Here is an 18,719-nt window from a genome sequence, read left to right on the forward strand (position 1 = left end):
TCTCTCTCACATAATTGAATCTCAGAGAAGTAAATTAATATGTTATAATTATCAAAGTTACCACTTTATACTTCATTGAATTTTACATTTTAAATAAGAATAAAGTCAGTGATTTAACTATGGGCTTTGGTCATAGGCTGTTGTAGGAAATCTTGTGTAAAGATACAACTGTTTTGCTTTAATGTTTCTGGAAAATATATCATTTTTTTCTGTTGCTTTCCCTAAATATTTGGCTGAGACAGCTTATAGAGACAAAGGCAGCCTATAGAAATGTGTGTGTAACATCCACTGTTTCTGAAATATTCAATGTGAAACTGAATTGAATTTCTACATGTCATAATCAGAAGCACCTTCTATTAGGAGTTGACTAAACTTCTATAAACTAAACTATTTGGAAATGTTAATATATGAGAAACACAATAAAGTATTTAGATAGATATTCCAATCACTGTTTGGAAACTACAAAAACTATCATTTGTATTTATTCTATTATATCATTCCTTTCTACTGAAATTAGCTATATTATTTTTTGGTTGTTTGTTTGTTAAGATGACAAACAGGAAAATTTAGTGGTTAATCCCAATAAACTTGTTTTAGAGAATCACAAATAATTTTAAACATCCAATGCATTGAGAACATTTTGCACGAGGATCAGAGCATGATAAACTTATACTCCAGTCTAAGCTAGTGAACTACTTCTGAGGAACAGGTGGATGAAGTCTCCAGCTCTTAATAAGAAACAACACAAGCTGTAAAGATATATTTTAATTTGAGAGAAAGACATTTAGTAAGGACTTGGGGACAAGGAGGCATGAAAAAAGGGCCTTCTAGAAGGGGACAGGATGGATACGACCAATGTGTGATGCATGCATGTTCTGAAATATCAGTGTGCACACCATTAGTTGGTAAAATTAATATGACTTCAGAAAACAATGGAGAGAGCTGGAGATATGGCTCAGTGGCAGAGTGTTTGGTTAGCACTGAGAAACAAAACATCAACTAAGGAAAATGTAAGTAAAGTACGTTTCAAAGGTACATGCAAATAGGCACTAAATCAAAGAAGCTATCTGGAAACACGATGTAACAAGAACATTCTTAAATGTGAGAAAGGCAGACAATGGACTGTCATTTAAAAAGCAAATATAAAATAAGTTTTTATTTGAAGGGGTAGAGAGTAGGATGAATAATCTATATAGTTTAGTGCCATAATTTTGCTAGACTGCATTTAACTCTGCTGTTTTTTTTTCCTTTAATTTTCAAGATGGGAAAATTAGGTGCTTCAGTGGCAAAATGAATGGATTTTCAGAGAATGATATGAGTCTCCATATAGCAGTAATAAATTGTGGATGACACATCCTGAAATTCAAAGGCACACTTTGTGTTCATCTACATGAGGATGAGTCCCAGAGAGCAGGCACTCCACCAGAAGTCTTGTTTTGTCCAGGTATCAAAATGTTTGCAGATTCTTGACTTTAATTATAATCATCTGAAATTAAGATCACAGAAAATGGATTAGGGGATGATGAATCATCAATGGACGTTTATTACCTAGTTTAAAATCACCCCATCTATAAATCTAAGGCACATTTTTCTTTAGCTCAAAAAAAATGTTCATTTATTCTTTGATTAAAATCTATACCATGCCAAGTTTAGGTTTCCTAAGAAACAACTACTATTTTACCTTCTTTAATGATCTTTCTTGCAGCAGAAACCAAATTCCTTTTCAGCTTGGAGTCGAGCAGGAAACTATGAATTAATAATAAAAAAATGATACAAAACTAAGGCTTTTCCATTTTAAAGTTCAACAAGGAAACATTATAAAGCATAGTTGCCCTTCATGATTCTGAGAAAAACAGCTCTGTAAGGTAACTCATAGTCAATTCTCTGTCTTAAAAGGCAACGGTCACAGTAAGCTCAGCTACATCAAAATGGTAGGGTTTGATTTCTTCAGATGCAGAATCTCACTGTGTCATCTAGGCTGACCCTGTGCCTGCTCCTCCCTTGGCCTCTCTGGGGCTGGGATCACAGGCTGACGGATCACACCTGGCTCAAAGTTTGCTTCAATTTTAAGAGTAAACAGTGGAGTAATGGGAACTCACACTTACCCAAAATTTCTCATGTCTTAAAATATAAAGTATATGTATTTACTTTTTGAAACCCATTTTTTTAAGTATACTTTAAAATACAAAAGTATAGCTTAAAAATTGTGTGTGTGTGTGTGTGTGTGTGTGTGTGTGTGTGTATCTTTTTTCCTTCAGATTTTGAATTAAGCTCTTTGACAAAACTTTCTTTTTTTTTTTTTTTTTTGAGACAGGGTTTCTCTGTGTAGCCTTGGATCTTGCTCTGTAGACCAGGCTAACTTCAAACTCATAGAAATCCATCTGCTTCTGCCTCCCAAGTGCTGAGATAAAAAGCAAAAAGGCATGTGCCACCGCCCACTGGTGAGAAAGTATTTTTTATAAACTCTTGGGCTTCAATACAGTCTCCAATTCTGCACTCCAATGAGTAGAGAGCCTAATACACACACACACTGCAGTGGGTCATAAAATCCAGAAATGCAAACACTTCAATTTATTCTTAAAGCATGAATGACTTTCATGATAAAATATTACTTCCCTGAAACAAGGGAGCCACCACTGCCGACACTATTCATGGATTTTAAACACTAATGCTTTTCTAACTTTACTGATTCTTCTTGGCTCAAAGAACAAACAAGATGGAAAGTTATTATGTTTCTCAACAGAGAAAGTCTTCCCTTGTATTAAAAAAATTAAAATGAACACAACTTACCTTATTGTTGAAGGGACAATTGTACAATGTATTTTCACTGTGGGCATTATTACCTATAAATACAGATTTTACTATTTCTTCAATTAATAACATATAATAATTCAATTATTCATTAATGAAAGTATTATGAAGCATGAAATATAAGTAAATAGGAAAAATATTAAGTGGAGAACAAGGGCATATTATAAGTATACTCGGTGAACTGAATGTTATATTCATACAGACTGACTTGAGTAGTATATTGAGGAGTCAGTTCTGTTCAGATAAAATTTTTCAAACCCTAGAATTAACAACCTCTATTTCACTAAACCCTTTTATTTTTCTTTCAGCACTTGCCAGAACTGGTCAGTTGCAAAGCACAGTTTTCTAGGCTCGCCACTGGTAGCTTCTGATCCTCTTCTAATATTACCATGAGACCCCCATTTCCAGCCCAGCCACACAGTGTAGTCATACTGCTTCTCCCTCTCATAGTTACTAGTTTAGGCTGGTTGTTCAATAGGTCTCTATTTGGCTTCAAACTCTTCTTTTCCTTCCCAATATTTGTCCTGTATTCCTCTTCTTACCACATTCATATGAATCACTTGAGTATTGCACAAATTTAATTTCCCCTATTAATAACTTATGTATATCAGCAATCAGATGCCAGTTCCATAAGTCATTATCATCCTTTATAACAAATCCCAATGTACATTTCTCTTACATTTTACATATGAGAAAATTGAGATTGATTCATTCATGAGAAGACATGAAAGAGTTCATGCCGTGAGAAGAACACACAAAGATGAGGTGGTAAGGGATTAATGCTGTCCAACACAGCTAACCAGTGGACCTCCAACACTAGTACAATAGGAGTAAAAGAAACACTGTAATCTAGCCAACCAAAAGAACAGGAAATAGCAAGCCCCTCTCAAAAACTTTAAATGAAAAAATGATCACAACTTTCTAACACATCACTAGCTAACTGACTGGATTTAAAAACAAGATCCAATTATCTCTTGTTTCCAAAAGTGCACTTAGCTAGCAAAGGCATCCAAAAATTGAGCGTGAAAGAATGAAAATCAACCTACTAATCAAATGGAAGTCATAATATGCAAGCATAGCAATTATAATGCTTGCTAAAGAAGACAGCTGAGCAAAACTAGTCAGGAGATATAGAGAGGGATCTTCCATATTAACTAAAGAACATTCACTAAGTAAAAACAGCAACTCTAAATATGTATGCACTGCATATTGGCATGCTATACAACACTAAAAGACATAAAAGAACACATATTTACCAGCACAATACTAGCAAGAAACTTCATAATTCCATTCTAATATTTATATAGATCTTTATATTGGTTGCATCATATGGCACAAAGTAATCCCTATTAAATAAAAAAAGCCATATTGGGACAATTCCTTGTATTTATCAGACCACAATGGAAAAATATAAACAAATAGCAAGAGAAACCTCAGAAATGACACAAACACCCAGAGACTAAATAATATACTTTGGAATGAGTAGTGGGGCATTAAAGGCATCAAGGTGGGAATTTTCTTTAAAGCCCAGAAATAACAAAACAACCCCAATAGTATACTTTACCAGATCCTGTGGATTCAGCTAAGGCAGCCCTAATGAAAGATTATAGCTATGAGTACTAGCAGTAAAATATGAGAAATCTCAAATAACCTAATGGTGTACCAGAAGACTCTTGAAGAACACGCAACAACCTAAACCCAATAGATGGCAAGAATAAAGATTAGAGCAAAAGTTAACAAAACAGGAACTAAAGGGATAATGCACAGAATAAATATAAGAGTTGGTTCTGTGAAAAGACGAACAAGATTGACACAAATCTCCACAAAGAAAAGCCCAAGACTGAAAAGATTCACTGATGAAGGCTGAACTTTCAGTCTGGTTGCTCATATGCAAATCACTAAGTATAATACATAGTGTAATTAAAATTGAGGGCAGAAGTCACATGATCATTTCAATAGATGCAGAAAAGGCATTTTACACAGTTCATATGATATCAATCCTGGAGAAATTAGAAATAAAAAGAATATATTTCAAATTAAAGACTATACATAACAAATTTATAGTCAATATTATACTAAATATCAACAATCTGAAAGAATTTTTTTCTAAAACCTTGGGGATGACAAGGGTAATCACTCCACTATTTTTCAATATAGTACTCAAAGTGCTAGACATAGATGGTCTCCACTATTTTCAATATAGTACTCAAAATGCTTCACCTAGACAAGGTAAAGACATAAAAAGATTAAAAATAGGAAAAGAAGTAAAATGATTCCTTTTCACCACATGATTCTCTAATTAAAAGACCCTACAAACTCTACCAGAATACTCTGAGATCTAATAAACACATGGAACAATGTTGCAGGATTTAAAACCAACAGGCAGAAACCATAATTTTTCATATATATCAATAACAAACTTTCTAAAATAAATTTGGCAAAAACATTTCATTCACAACATCTCAACAAAACAAAACAAACAAAACCATAAGTAGTAATAAACAGACTGAAGGAAGTGAAAGGTTCTATAATGAAAAATGTTCCCCCAGGAACCCAAGGGAAAACAGTGTGTGCTATCTTTCATATGTTGACCCTGGCTCTTAATGTTTCTATGTATACATATGGATATATGCTGTGAAATGAGAAAAGGGACCATGAAAGCAGAAAAAGAGTTACTGAGAAGGGGAGAGAGAAATTGAACAAAAGTGCTGCTATGGAAATGGAAAGGAAGCTACTGAGGGTGGCGGTATATAAGGGGGCAGTAGGGTAGGGCAGAAGAGAAAGGAGGAAGATCAGCAAAGACAATGCCATGATGCTATCTCACACTTTGTATGCTAATTAAAGAATAAAAATAGATGAAGACCATGGAAAGGAAGCTACTGAGCGTGGCGGTATATAAGGGGGCAGAAGAGAAAGGAAGATCAGCAAAGACAATGCCATGATGGTATCTCACACTTTGTATGCTAATTAAAGAATAAAAATAGATGAAGACCAAGAACTTCTATTAGGTGCCAAAGGACACAATTAGTCAAATCCCAAAGTCCCTTTTCTCCATTTTGATGGGACACCCCTTGTTGCTCTAGAGGCACCACACTTTTATCTTTGATGTCAAATGGTTTTATACATAAACATGCAATCTATGCAAAGTTGTACACCAATATAAAACTACTAGGTTTACATCAATTATAAACATTTAATGTGTACTTCATTATAGTTTAAATCCTTAATTTAATACTTAACACTTACCACTTGGATGGTGCACAATGGTGAGTTTATCTACAAGATAAAAAACACATTCTGTGAAGTTTAATATTTATCCTAAGAGGTGACTGAAATTTATAACATAAACTGAAAATACTAATCCTCCCTTTGAATAATGTGTGAACCCAAGTCTCACTACTTCTGTCATTTCTGACTAGCCCTGAGGTGTTATGGTCTGAAGCTTGTTTTATAGCTGTTGGAACCCTGCTTCTCTGCATTGATATTCCTTTAGTCTGAAACACTCCATTCATTTTAGAAATTGAAATTTTTCAGAAATTATTGCATATTTTTAAGCAATTTCTAAGTGTACAAGCTGATGATTTTAAAAACAAATCCATTAACTATATGCCTATCAGTCCAATAGGTTTCCTTGTAACAGAATACATACTCAGATCAGAATGGTATTCCTCACAGCCTCAGCTGATCTACTCTACACCTCTATAGGTTAGTGTCGATTGTATTATTGTGGTAGTTTGAATGAAAATGGTGCCCATAGACTCACAGGGAGTGGCATTATTGGGGGATGGTGGCCTTGTTGGAGAAAGTGTGTTAGGCTTTTAGGTTTCAGAAGCTCAAGCCAGGCCCTAGTGGCTCACTCTCTCTTCCTTCTGCCTGCAGATCCATATGTAGAACTCTCAGCTTCCTCTCCAGCACCATGTCTCCCTGCATGCCATCATGCTTCCTGCCATGACAATGATGGCCTAAACCTCTGAACTATAAGCCAACTCCAATTAAGTGCCTTCTTTTATAGGAGTTGCTGTGGTAATGGTGTCTCTTCATAGCAATAGAAACCTTAAGACACCAGCTAAATTGAATCTTACAGCATGTTCTGCTTTATACCTGGTATTTTTCACTCAGCACCCCAGCTGGAATTCATTGTATTGTGCATAGTAGAAGTATTCATTTTTACTGCTTAGGTAGTATCACAGCATAAATACAGGCTGTCTTAGTTAGGGGTTCTGTTGCTGTGATGAAACTTCATGACCAAAAAGCAAGTTGGGGAGAAGAGTGATTATTTGGCTTCTATTTCCACAAGGTACTCCATCACTGAAGGAATTCAGGACAGGAGCTCAAACAGGGCAGGATCCTAGAGACAGGAGCTGATACAGAAGCCATGGAGGGGGTGCTACTTACTGGCTTGCTTCCCATGGCTTGTTCAGCCTGCTTTCTTATAGAACTCAAGATCACCTGCCAAGGGATGGAACCATCCAAAATGGGCTCAACCCTCCCCTATCAATAACTAATTTAAAAAATGCATTGCAGCAGATCTTATGGAGGCATTTTCTCAATTAAGTTTCACTCCTTTCAGATACCTCTAGTTTGTGTGTCAAGTTGGCATAAGACTAACCACCACACAGACACAATGTAATTACATACATTGCTGCTTGATGTTCTGATTGTTTCCAGTTATTATGAATCAAACTTCCATAGGCTTTATAAATAGGTATTTTGGTGGATACAAGGTTTCACTTACATCAGAAAAATATCCTGGGTTGGAATCACCAGACCACACACTAAGCATGTATCTGATCTTTTCAAAGTCATTCCACACTTTAATCTTCCCTCAGCAATCATGTACATCCAGTTCCACGTCCTATACTTAGGTTGGTCTGGCAGCCTTTTAAAGTCATGTTCATAACAGTTGTTGATTGGCATCTCATTGAAGCTTACTTTGTCTTTCCAGAACAGTCAATGATGGCCTTCTACAGCATGCCCAGCATCCCTCCCCTTAGTCTGAGGCCTTTTAAATCATCACGTGTAACATAGTAGAGAACATCTACTAGTGTGCAATCCTCAGCCAGAAACCAACTTATGGTGTCCTCATCAGCTCCATCTCCTCTCAGCCAGCCAGTAAGTTCAGAATCTTCAGTGGCTGTGCCAGGACAGGTCAGGTGGCATATGGGAAACCCAGGTATGCCTATTGGTTGAGACTTAAGATTCAGGTGTTTAATTTCTTGGTCTTTTTCTTCAATAGCTTGATGGAGTGTTAAGGAATGTTATTTTAAGGTTTGTTACTTTTGTTTAACTCTGTGAAGCTGTGTTACTTTGCCTGTCTAAAACACCTGATGGTCTAATAAAGAACTCAATGGCAAACAGCGAGGCAGAAGAAAGGATAGGCAGGGCTGGCAGGCAGAGAGACAGAAGGAGAAATCTGGGAGAGGAAGAAGTAGCCAGATAAGGAGTACTCCAGGGGCCAGCCACATGGCTACACAGTAAGCCACAGAGTAAGAATAAGATATACAGAAGAGAATGGGAAAAGCCCAGAGGCAAAAGGTAGACAGGATAATGTAAATTACAGAAAGCTTGTAGGCAACAAGCCAAGCTAAGGCCAGGCATTTATAAGTAATAACAAGCCTCTGTGTGTGATTTATTTGGGAGCTTGGTGGCGGGGGTGGGGGTAAAAAGTAAAACAACCAACAACAAAGGAATGCTTGTAACTCTTTCTTTCTGAACCTTTCTGAACTAACTCTTCAAGTAATATATTAGTTTCTATTTTCATCCTTCCAAGCTGCCCATTCAAAGACTGTGAGCACTCTGGGAATTGTGGGATACAGTGTAGCTGAGTGTATTCACTTCCAAGGTAGCCACAGCATCCTCAATGATGGCCTGAGATCTTCAGACAGTTGATTTGAAGATGATTCCTCATGTTCATCTTTGACATCCAAGTCTTCTGGGTCAGCTGTGTCACTCTTGAATGCAACACTAAAATGTAGACTCAACTCTGGAACCAGAATGGTAATAGCTGTTTACACAGCCTTTTGAATGATACTATCCAAGGCAAACATCCAATGTGGCTTGATGCTATGATTCCAAAGATCTTTATTGACTGCATCCTGGAAACCAAAGAGGACCACTTGCACCTGGCTGATGCCAGAGCTGTCAAAGTCCATCTCTAGCTTCATCTTTGACAGTGCAGTGGCTATGATTTTTTGGTCAGTGGACCTAACAGACTCTTTTAAGGCTCTTGATAAGGGTCGTGATATGTTCCTATTTTAGTTTAGGCTCTTCAGCACCAGTTTCAGAGGTTCAGTCCACTATCATCATGCTGGGGAGCATGGCCTACCATTGTTTTTGTTTACTACAAACTTCAGAATGCACTGTTTTTCCTATTTATATTCTTTTCTGACAATCCTATGTAACTCCACAGTTAATTTAATTCTGTTTATATTTTCTCTTCTTCTACTTCCCTACTCAATTCTTATTCATTAAATATAAAAGATATTAACAATTTCTTAAAGGTCATATAGAAATAAGTATAGTCTTCTCACTTTTATGTCATAAATTTTCCTTTAATTTAACGGTTAATGGCATTTTGCCTCATACTACAAGTTTTGGTATTCTGGCCACAATAACTTTTGCTTCAAAATAATTTTCTATGATTCATTCATTCATTCTTTCCTTCCTTCTTTCTTTATTTTTTGGTTTTTCAAGACAGGGTTTCTCTGTGTAGCTTTGTGCCTTTCCTGGAACTCACTCTGTAGCCCAGGCTGGCCTCAAACTCAGAGATCTGCCTTCCTCTGCCTCCCGAGTGCTGGGATTAAAAGCGTGCGCCACCACCGCCCGGCCTATGATTCTTTTGTTGATACAAGGATTAAAACATCGTATTTGGTTCCTAAATACTTTGGAATGAATCTTCAACACTTGGGGAGCATTCTCTTAACCTTTTGATCTTCCAGAGTGTTTTGAAGTTTTTGATGATTCAGCAGTTCTCCATCTTAATCTCATCCAAGCACATATTACTCAGATATGTGAGCTCAGTGTTTTTACACCTTATTCAGTAAGTGTCAGATTGGTTGAACTGGTTGTGATTCAGGTCTCTATATCTCTGTTGACTTCTGTCATGTGTTAACTACTGAAAAAAGTGTGAGGACTTTTCTGAGTATTGCCAATTTTTGCTTCATTGGCTGTGATAAAACTTATAAGCATACATATAACAGAAATATCTAGGCTATTATATCATCCTGCAGAACTTTATTCTTTTTTAATGTATTCTTTTATCTCTGGCCATGGGTTTTATCTTCAGATCATCTTGTCATGTATCAACATGGCTGTGACGGCCTTTTTGTGCTATGTCTTGGCATGGTGGTAAACCTTCATTTGCTGGCCATCTTCCCTTTATTTAAAATAAATGTTCTGTAGACTATCTACATTAAGGGATTCTTTTTGTGCAACATAAAAACATTATTTTAAAGTAAAGTGCTTAATCAATTTACATTAAACACTTTACTGATATTACTCAATTTACTACCACTATTTTGTTTTCTTGCAATTTTGCTTATCTATTTTATGTATGTACCAATTGCAATTCTCATGATTTATTCTTCAGAATTAAATACTTTTTAATACTCTAATTAATTTCCTCTATCGATTTCCTAAATTTTCTTTTTGGTTATTTTATGTGTGTGTTTGCCTGCATGTGTAATAAATGCATGCAGTTCTCCTACGGCCTGAAGAGGGAGACAGAACCTCGGGTAGAGATGGTTGTGAGCCACCAGGTGGGTGTTGGGAAGCCATGTGGGTGGTTTGCAGGTCCTCTGCAAAAGTAGCAAGTGCTCCTTATTGTTGAGCCCTCTCTCTAGTCCCTCATTTTTTATTTTTAAGTTAATAAAATATGCAAGTTCAATTTCTCAAACTAATTTGAGATAATAGAGCCCTCCTTCCTGTTTTCTGCCTTACACTTCCTATTTTACCCCCTTCCTCTTATTTTTTAATTGAGTCTTCACATTCTACATGTTGTACTTTATCATGCATAAAATTTCACCCAATTCCAGTTAGCTGCAGCTTCTGTTCTATATGGTATTGTTTAAATGTTTTTCTCCTTCACATGTTCAAGTCTATAACTTATGTGTAAATTTTGTTTTAAATAGTTATTACAATAATTTACCAAAGCACAGAGAACATACAGTCTATAGATACCTCATTTATATGATTTGAAGTGTTTTTATCCCTTCAATGTTGATCTGAATTTCTTTCTACCTATATGGAATTCTTTAATGTTTATTGCCTTGCAATTTTTCTACAAATCCTCTGGTTGCATTTCTCAAAAGCATGATTATTTCAGCAAAAGTTTCAAGGCTATTTTCTCTGGAAGTACTCTTTTCTTTTAATTGCAGCTCTTTGATGATATTACCAGACAGTCTTTAGCTCTTTATTGATTCTGACAAGATAGAGTGAATATCCTTAAGCTTTCCTCTATGTCATTTATCTTTTTGTCTAATACTGTGCAAATTGTATTAATCCATCTTCAATGTCAGTAATAGTTAACTATATGTGATATGCTGATTTTATCTATAAAAGGCTTCTTGTATTTTAATGTTGCTTTCTATAATTTCTACTTGGTTATTTCAATTAGTTTCAAATTTCCTCATGATATTTTATGTTTATCCCTTTTAAACTGTCTTTTGCATGAGTTCAATATGTTTATAAGAGACACTTTAATGCTTAATGTCCTCTTCTACAAAGGTCAACATGGGACTACCAGTTTCTTACTATTGATAGCTTTCTTTTTCCTCACTATGGATTCCTATTTATTTTTATGAAATTTTAAATCACTTTTTGGCCGGAATGTTGAGGATTACATCTCTTGTACACTGTGGATTCTGTGTAGGATCTTGTTTTAGGAGGGAGTTCAGCTTCTGACATGAGCTTCTACAGATTTGATTGTTGTTTTTCAATCTTCACCAACAGAAACCCCAAAGTGTTTCATAAGGCCTGAGGTACAAACTGTGTTTCTCTCATGGATTTTATAGTTTGGTTTTAGGACTTGTCAGGCATATTGTGAGTAGAGGTTACTCTGAGTCAGGGTCCTAGTACAGCAGGCGTTAGAGGTTTCAGGAAACATTAAGATGGTCCACTCTGTCTGGTCAACAGCAAAGTCTTTCCCAGTAGGCCTTTGCCTAGCTCACTCAACCTCTCTCTGGCCTCTGTTTCTGCTTCCAGTGCCCCTGAAGTTGCTAGCTTGTGCGCCTTGCACACCCTCACTCAGCTCATCTCTCGGCCACAGACATCAGTCCTTCCTGTGTGACTCTGAGCCCACTCTTGTTCAGTTCAGTGCATGCCCCAGCCACTTCAGTTGTCTGTTACACTCTCCACATTCTCAGTCCCAGGATTGACTGAGACTCTTTCACAGTCAGTAAATGCTCCTTTGGCAGACAGGTGGGCAATGAGTAGATTGACCTCATGAGTCTTGCCTGACTCGGACATTATAGTCTTCACCTGCTTACTATCCACTTCTCAGCATTACTTGCTTGTCTGGATCACTATTAGCATTTTACAAAATGGGAGTGCATACTCAGTGCTGTTTGTGCCACTGTGGCTGAAAAGAGAACTGATTCGTTGTTAAAACACTGGTGCTGATGTTTGAATTCAAACAAAAATGTGTAGTAGATTCTAATCAGTGTGGTTTTTTCAGTTCCTCAAATCCTATTTCCTTATTTATAGATTATGAACAAAATCTATCTACTATGATCATTGTAAGAAGCATTAGTATTTAATATGTGCTCTTTAGATATGCTAGATAACATTTTATGTAATATTTTAATAAGATTATTTATAGAATTTATAATCTTACTAGTTGTTAAAATGGTAATTTTTTTCACATAATAATGCAAGTTTGTAGATCTCAGTTATGTGTAAATCAATCTCTTGCTTATGATGTTACTTATTTTACAAAGTATATTTATAGTTTAGAACACATTTATAGGAAAGCTTAAGGAATTCTCTCCAGGAAAACTGATACCAACACAATAACAGAAGAAGAATAAATTTCACAGAGTGAATCTCCACATGATGTACAACCTAAAAGCTATGTAATATATACTTACAGTGGGTAGATGGGGCTTTTTAAAGTGCTTTTTCTTAGTGGTCGTTTTTAATTTTCTGTGTGAGAGGAGATACTTGGGGAAATAGTGGCCATATAGCAATTTACTTTCAATTTTGTATTATCGCTACAAAATGAGTGTATTATTTATCTTTGGAGAAGACTTACCATCTTAATGGCATTGGTCTTTAACCATGGTTGTTTCCCTATCCCCAGGGCAACTGTTAACTATCAGCCATGGAAACCTACACTGCCAGGAAACATGTGGTTATGAGGAAAGGCCAACCTGAGACAGATAATTTAAAACAATACATATGTGGACAGTTGTGAGACTTGACTGTACTAGGAATGACCTACCTATTTGATACCCATATAATAGCCAATAAAAATACACTGGAACAAGATAACCTTATATAGAAATCAAATGGAAGTAGTGAGCGTTGGTTGGTCAATCTGTGTCAGTAGAGCACTCTTGGGTGGATATATGAATAATCCTGCTTTGCAGAGAATGAAATGGAGAGATTGAGTCTTCAGCCAGTGAGTGGGAAGTGAGGAAATGTGGGGATTTGAACTGAAGTCTGGATCCACATTTCCTGCAGTTTTCTACACAATCACACTATCATTTTTGAGTAGCAGGCAAATTTACTTACCATAGGCATTTTCGTCTTCTGGCCTTTTCCCAATAATGTTGTCTCGTAGTTGGCGTAGCTTTTCCTTAATGAAAGCACAGGACACAGATACCAAGATTTAAAATCTTTAATGGGTCAAAATGAAAGCATTTATTACTGTAACCAGTGCCCAAACCCACTACTTAGCAATAAGTTGCTACTTAAGATGTCTAAAACATCTTTGGTACTTTATACATAATCTTATTCGTTATGAAGGAGATGTAAGATGATAGGATCCTGTTTCACAGACATGGAAACTGAGGTACAGAGAGGCTAAGTAATTTATCTAATCACAGCTCTAAGTCAGGCTTGGAAGCAGGCCTTAGCTGCATGCCTACACCTGTGTGCCGCCACTGAGTGAAGAACTACACCAGGATGCTGTAGCTGGATGCTTCCTGAGCTCATCTACAGCCTCCATGTGGCATATTCTTTCCTGGTACTCTATTTACAAAAAAGTGAAGGACCCAGGGGAAAATACTATGAAACTAGATTCCCTTTCTCGGAATATTTGTGATCTTTGTTTTCCAAATATTCTGCTCAGCACATCTATTATCCTTTTAGCAGAAACAGAAAGCACACTCGCACTCCATAAATTTCTTGAGAAGAAAAACCTAAGAGCATGGTTTTTTTTTTTTGGGTCCTCAGGAAGGCCTCTTTCCCGGGGGTTGTTTCCACGGCTGTGCAGATGTTCCCCTCTGAGTGGAGCCAGGTGCCCTGGGCATGCCCATGAGGGGTGAAAGGCCAGGCCTTTAGCTTTGTAGCCACCTCTTCTTCAGGGCTGGGGACGTGACTGTCACTCTTCCTTGCTCTTCAAACTCTTTGGCTACATACATGAAAATGAGCCATTTTCCCCAGAACAATCCTCCATCAGCCATACCATGTCACAATCACTGCTGGTAAATTCTTTTCCAGGATACAAATGAATATGTTTGCAGCCAGAAGAGGAATATTGAAAAGTATATGAAGTGTGGGGGGGCGGAGAGTTTAGGCACATGTGTCATGCCTTAAATACTTCCTCATGGATAAAAATGTACAAACAAAATTAGAAGCAACTAAGTGTCTCAAGAAATGATTAGGGAAGTAATTTCTAAGAAGATGGATTACACTAAACTGAATTGAAATCTTTTTTTTTTTTTTTTTTAAGGGATTGAGAAGGATAAAGTATGTGTAGTTCCTGGGAACAAAATGAGTTGCATTGGCTTGTCATTGAACACATTTTACTCCATTTTAGGGTCAGAGTGACCATGAAGGTGATGGTATTGGTAAGGATGGAGAAACAATGATGTCATTCTGCTCATGAGCAATGCACAGGTGCAGAACTCCACCCTCCACTCTTTTTTTTAGCATTTGTTTGGAAAAACAATTGCCTTTGATTAGTATTGTGAAACTTGAACCATTTTCAGCCACTGACTGGCAACCAAATCTGCCCCTCTAGGTAGGTGGTTTCTGACAAGCTATGATCTCAGATGTGTTTGGAAAGTCCTCTCGCCTACACTGCTTTGGCCAATATGCCATATTGTTTGAAATTTCATCATAGTGACTCATTTTTCTATTGTTAAAAACTACATTGTCTTTTAAAATAAAAATGATCTCTTGGTAGAGGTAGAATATTCAGCTAATATTAGCTCTCTGTGTTTTGTCCTAACTTGGTATATTAAGTGTGTTTAATCAAGTGGCTAGATGAAAACTGGGTTCTGAGGCAAGACGCCTTCCTTCCACGGAAAGAATAGAACCTTAAAGTATTCTGGGAGTGGGAAAACCTATGAGATAAGTAGAATATGGGGTGAATACCTCTTACTGGAAACAGCCAAGGTTGCATAGGTGACACATTTGATAAGGAAAAAGAAGTTAAAATTAATCACACTTAGGACTAAATGCTTGATGTGACATCAGTTACTTTTGTCTCTTTCAGCCTTGTCTCTGTTATAGGTTTCAGCATGCCGAGCACCTGTTACTATGGGGATGCTTCATGTTAATTTCAGCAGTGGGATAAAACAAACATTCTCTGCACCCAAGATGGGGATTATAAGCAGCTTTGAGGTATGGGTTCCAAGGTTGAGTTCACAAAATGAACTTATCAGTGAAAACTTTGGATATTATTTTCAAGCATTTAGTTGATTGTTGCAAACACATTTTTAGTGGCTATTAAAAAAAAGAATAGTTGTCTATATGTCTTGTGAAGACTAAACATTTAAAGAGTCTAGGGGAACCATAAGTGAAGAAATGTTCCAGAAGATCATATTACCTGTTGAATCATTTCCAGACTATTCTTTCCCATCTGCCAACGTTTAAATTTCTCTAGAGCTTCATCCACAGACATTTTTCCATTCTTGACTTTTTCCTGCAAGAGGATCAGTTCTTCCTGCCCAAGGAGCAGTTCTTCCTGACCAGTGGTCAGATAACCCTTTGCACTAGAGATGGTTGGACCCTCCATCCGAGCTTTGTCTACAATTCAAGAAGAGGGTGTTTTAACAGGAAATTAACATTTGAAACACTGGACAAAATCATTCTACAAAATAACTCATTGGATTTTCTTGCTCTTAATCATATATTCACAGTTGAAGACTAAGCTAGCATAAAATTTTTGTTTCACTCTTTTTGAGAGAAGTTGTTACTGTGTAATCCAAGATGACCACATACTTGAGGTCCTCCTGCCTCAGTTTCCAAATTACTGAGATCTCAGGCCTATAACACTACATCTAGAAAGCAGGAAAAAATTTTAATGTATTTCCTTTTAAGGATGGTGGTACCTAGCATCTACCTTATAGGTAAAAAGAATCATTTTATTACTATAAAACATAAGGACCAAGTAAAAGTGATGTGCTATTTGTAGGAAGTACCATCTACCCCATTTTTTTTTGTGAGAAATAAAATGAGATCATGTGGATGGGAATTCGATAGTGCCTAAGTAGAGGAGCACAGGGCCTGTGTCCTCTTCCCAAAGGGAAGCAGAGCAAAAGATGGTAGCTGCACTTGGAAGTAAGTGACCGTCAGAGAGCTATGAAATTCATCCAGGCAGGAACTGGAAGCTTTGGAAACCCGAGACTGCAGAATGGAAAAGAGCAGGAGGAGCCAGCACCCGTAATCCTGACGGCCCAATGGGGAAGGTATACTCTCTTCAGAGGAAGGCAGGGGTGGAGGAGTCTCAGCAAAGCTCATTAGCACAGACACTGCCAATCTCAGCTCCTGGAAAGTTTCACTGTTGTCATCAGCAAGAAGATCATTTAGGGAAGCAACCTAGAGCCTGCACAGTGGTTTTCCATTGGAGGAAGAACTCCTATATCCCCACTAACCCCCAGAGCCCACGCTGCTCTGGCATGATGTCATCATGTGAAGGCAGCTATTGTCTGAATTATACTGATGTCTAGGGGTCAAAGACCAGGTCATATTCCAGTATCTGGTACCTCATAGATACCCTACCACACTAGCAAAGGGGGCTGTTGTGGCCTAGACCCAACCTGACCCAGCAGGACACAGGTGACTCTAGACCACAAGCTCTTGAACTTTAGGAGACAAATTATATGACAATAGCTGCAAAGTATATGTGGGGATACCAAGTAATAAATAAATAAAGAGCTAAAAGACCCATGCAAATGAAAATTGAAAAACTTCCAATATAAATTACAGATAAAATACTACAGCATGACAAGTCCATGCTTGTTCATGGATCAGAAGAAAGAATGCTATATGAAATATCCCTACAAATCAGAACAATCTTCAGGTTCAATAGAGTTGTCATCAAAATACCAAGAACATCTTTCACAAAACTAGAAGAAAACACTAAAATTCACATGAAAGTGGACCCCAAAGCACAAACAGAACTGGAAGTCATCATGTTAAACAAACTAAGACACAGCATGAAAAAATCTTCATGTTCCCTCCCATATGAGACTGCTATAAAAATCAGTTGGAAGATATAATTCACATTTATATTTACATATAAATGCCACCTGCTGGGAAGTAGTGGAGAGGAGGGACATGTGGAGGCTGATGAATGGACACATAGCTAGAGAGAAGTAACAAATCCTAGTGAACAGTGAGGGGGTGAATATAGCCTACAACAACCTATTATGTACTTTATGAGCTGCTGAAGGAGAGGAGGCTGAAGCTTCCACACACAAAGCAATAATGAAAGAGAAACATTAATTCCCCTCGATTTTATCAGTATATAGTGTATATACACACTGAACTATCACACTATTCCAAAATGACTCTAATTATCGTAAGTATCCAAGGAGAAGTATCCATTAGCTTCCTTGCCTTGATCATAGGACACTATACACATGCATCAAATCTCATGTTGTCCCCCACAGCTTTCTAAAAGTAACAGACAAAAATTAAAATAGGGAGACTATGTGAACAAATGACTTAGTCTAATGCCTGCCACATATAAAAATATTAATGTCATTAATATTAAACATTTGTTGAAGAACCATTATCTCTAATTTGAGAAAAGAGATCTCAGTAAAAAAAATCTAAATGTCACAAAAGACTTAGGGTCATTTGGAACTTTATCCCTGGAAGATGGAAGTAAATACCTACTCTTTGTAATGAAATGCTCTTTTCTGAAAACGTTATTCTAGAGGTTACAATGTACTCTTTGTGTAGCAGAGATTAGAGGGCCCCATGTCCTGTGTGGATGCCAATGGAACACTGGAGGCTAGCATGAGAAATGAAGGCTGAGTGGGGAGCCTACTGGCAGGACACAGAGAAATTCATTTACCCACTGTGATATTAAAAGACATGAACAGACCTACATCTCTTTGGGGAGGCTATGGGCTTCCCAGAACACCTCAATCCCTGTTATCAAGTAACAACACATTTGTGCCACCTGCCTGGCCTCCGGACTCATCTGAGATTGCAACTTCTTGTTTCTATATTGCCAACAAGTCCAGCATACCCATTGTAATGTCTCAGAGAAGCATGTTCTTAAAAGGCTGTCACTTCTGAATATGCCCAGGGTAGAAGGACATAAAACCATCCTGTTCAGCTAGGTATTTGGTTACCTAGCCCTGGAGTCCACTAATCTTTGGGAATCCTTTAACAAAGGAAGGAACTAGACCATCATTCAGTCATAGTATTGCTGTGGATATCACTCTGTATAAATAAAACACTGATTGGCCAGTAGCCAGACAAGAAGTATAGGTGGGACTAACAGG

The 18,719-nt window shown here is 37.2% G+C and overlaps 1 protein-coding gene across 1 annotated transcript in view; it reads right to left on the reverse strand.

The window, feature by feature from the left end:
* Positions 1-789: 789 nt before the first annotated feature.
* The window catches only part of Bank1 (B cell scaffold protein with ankyrin repeats 1), a 230,354-nt gene continuing 212,424 nt past the window's right edge, over positions 790-18,719 (reverse strand). Inside the window, exons 12-17 of the mRNA XM_059266624.1 lie at positions 15,806-16,005; positions 13,543-13,606; positions 6,058-6,087; positions 2,791-2,843; positions 1,682-1,746; positions 790-1,486 (exon numbers count right to left, since the gene is read on the reverse strand). Of these exons, the coding sequence (XP_059122607.1) occupies positions 1,687-1,746; positions 2,791-2,843; positions 6,058-6,087; positions 13,543-13,606; positions 15,806-16,005 (407 nt within the window). The 3' untranslated portion in view covers positions 790-1,486; positions 1,682-1,686. The remainder of the gene's footprint in view (positions 1,487-1,681; positions 1,747-2,790; positions 2,844-6,057; positions 6,088-13,542; positions 13,607-15,805; positions 16,006-18,719) is intronic.

Source organism: Peromyscus eremicus, chromosome 6 (assembly GCF_949786415.1).
Source record: "Peromyscus eremicus chromosome 6, PerEre_H2_v1, whole genome shotgun sequence".
NCBI classification, from domain to species: Eukaryota; Metazoa; Chordata; class Mammalia; order Rodentia; family Cricetidae; genus Peromyscus; species Peromyscus eremicus.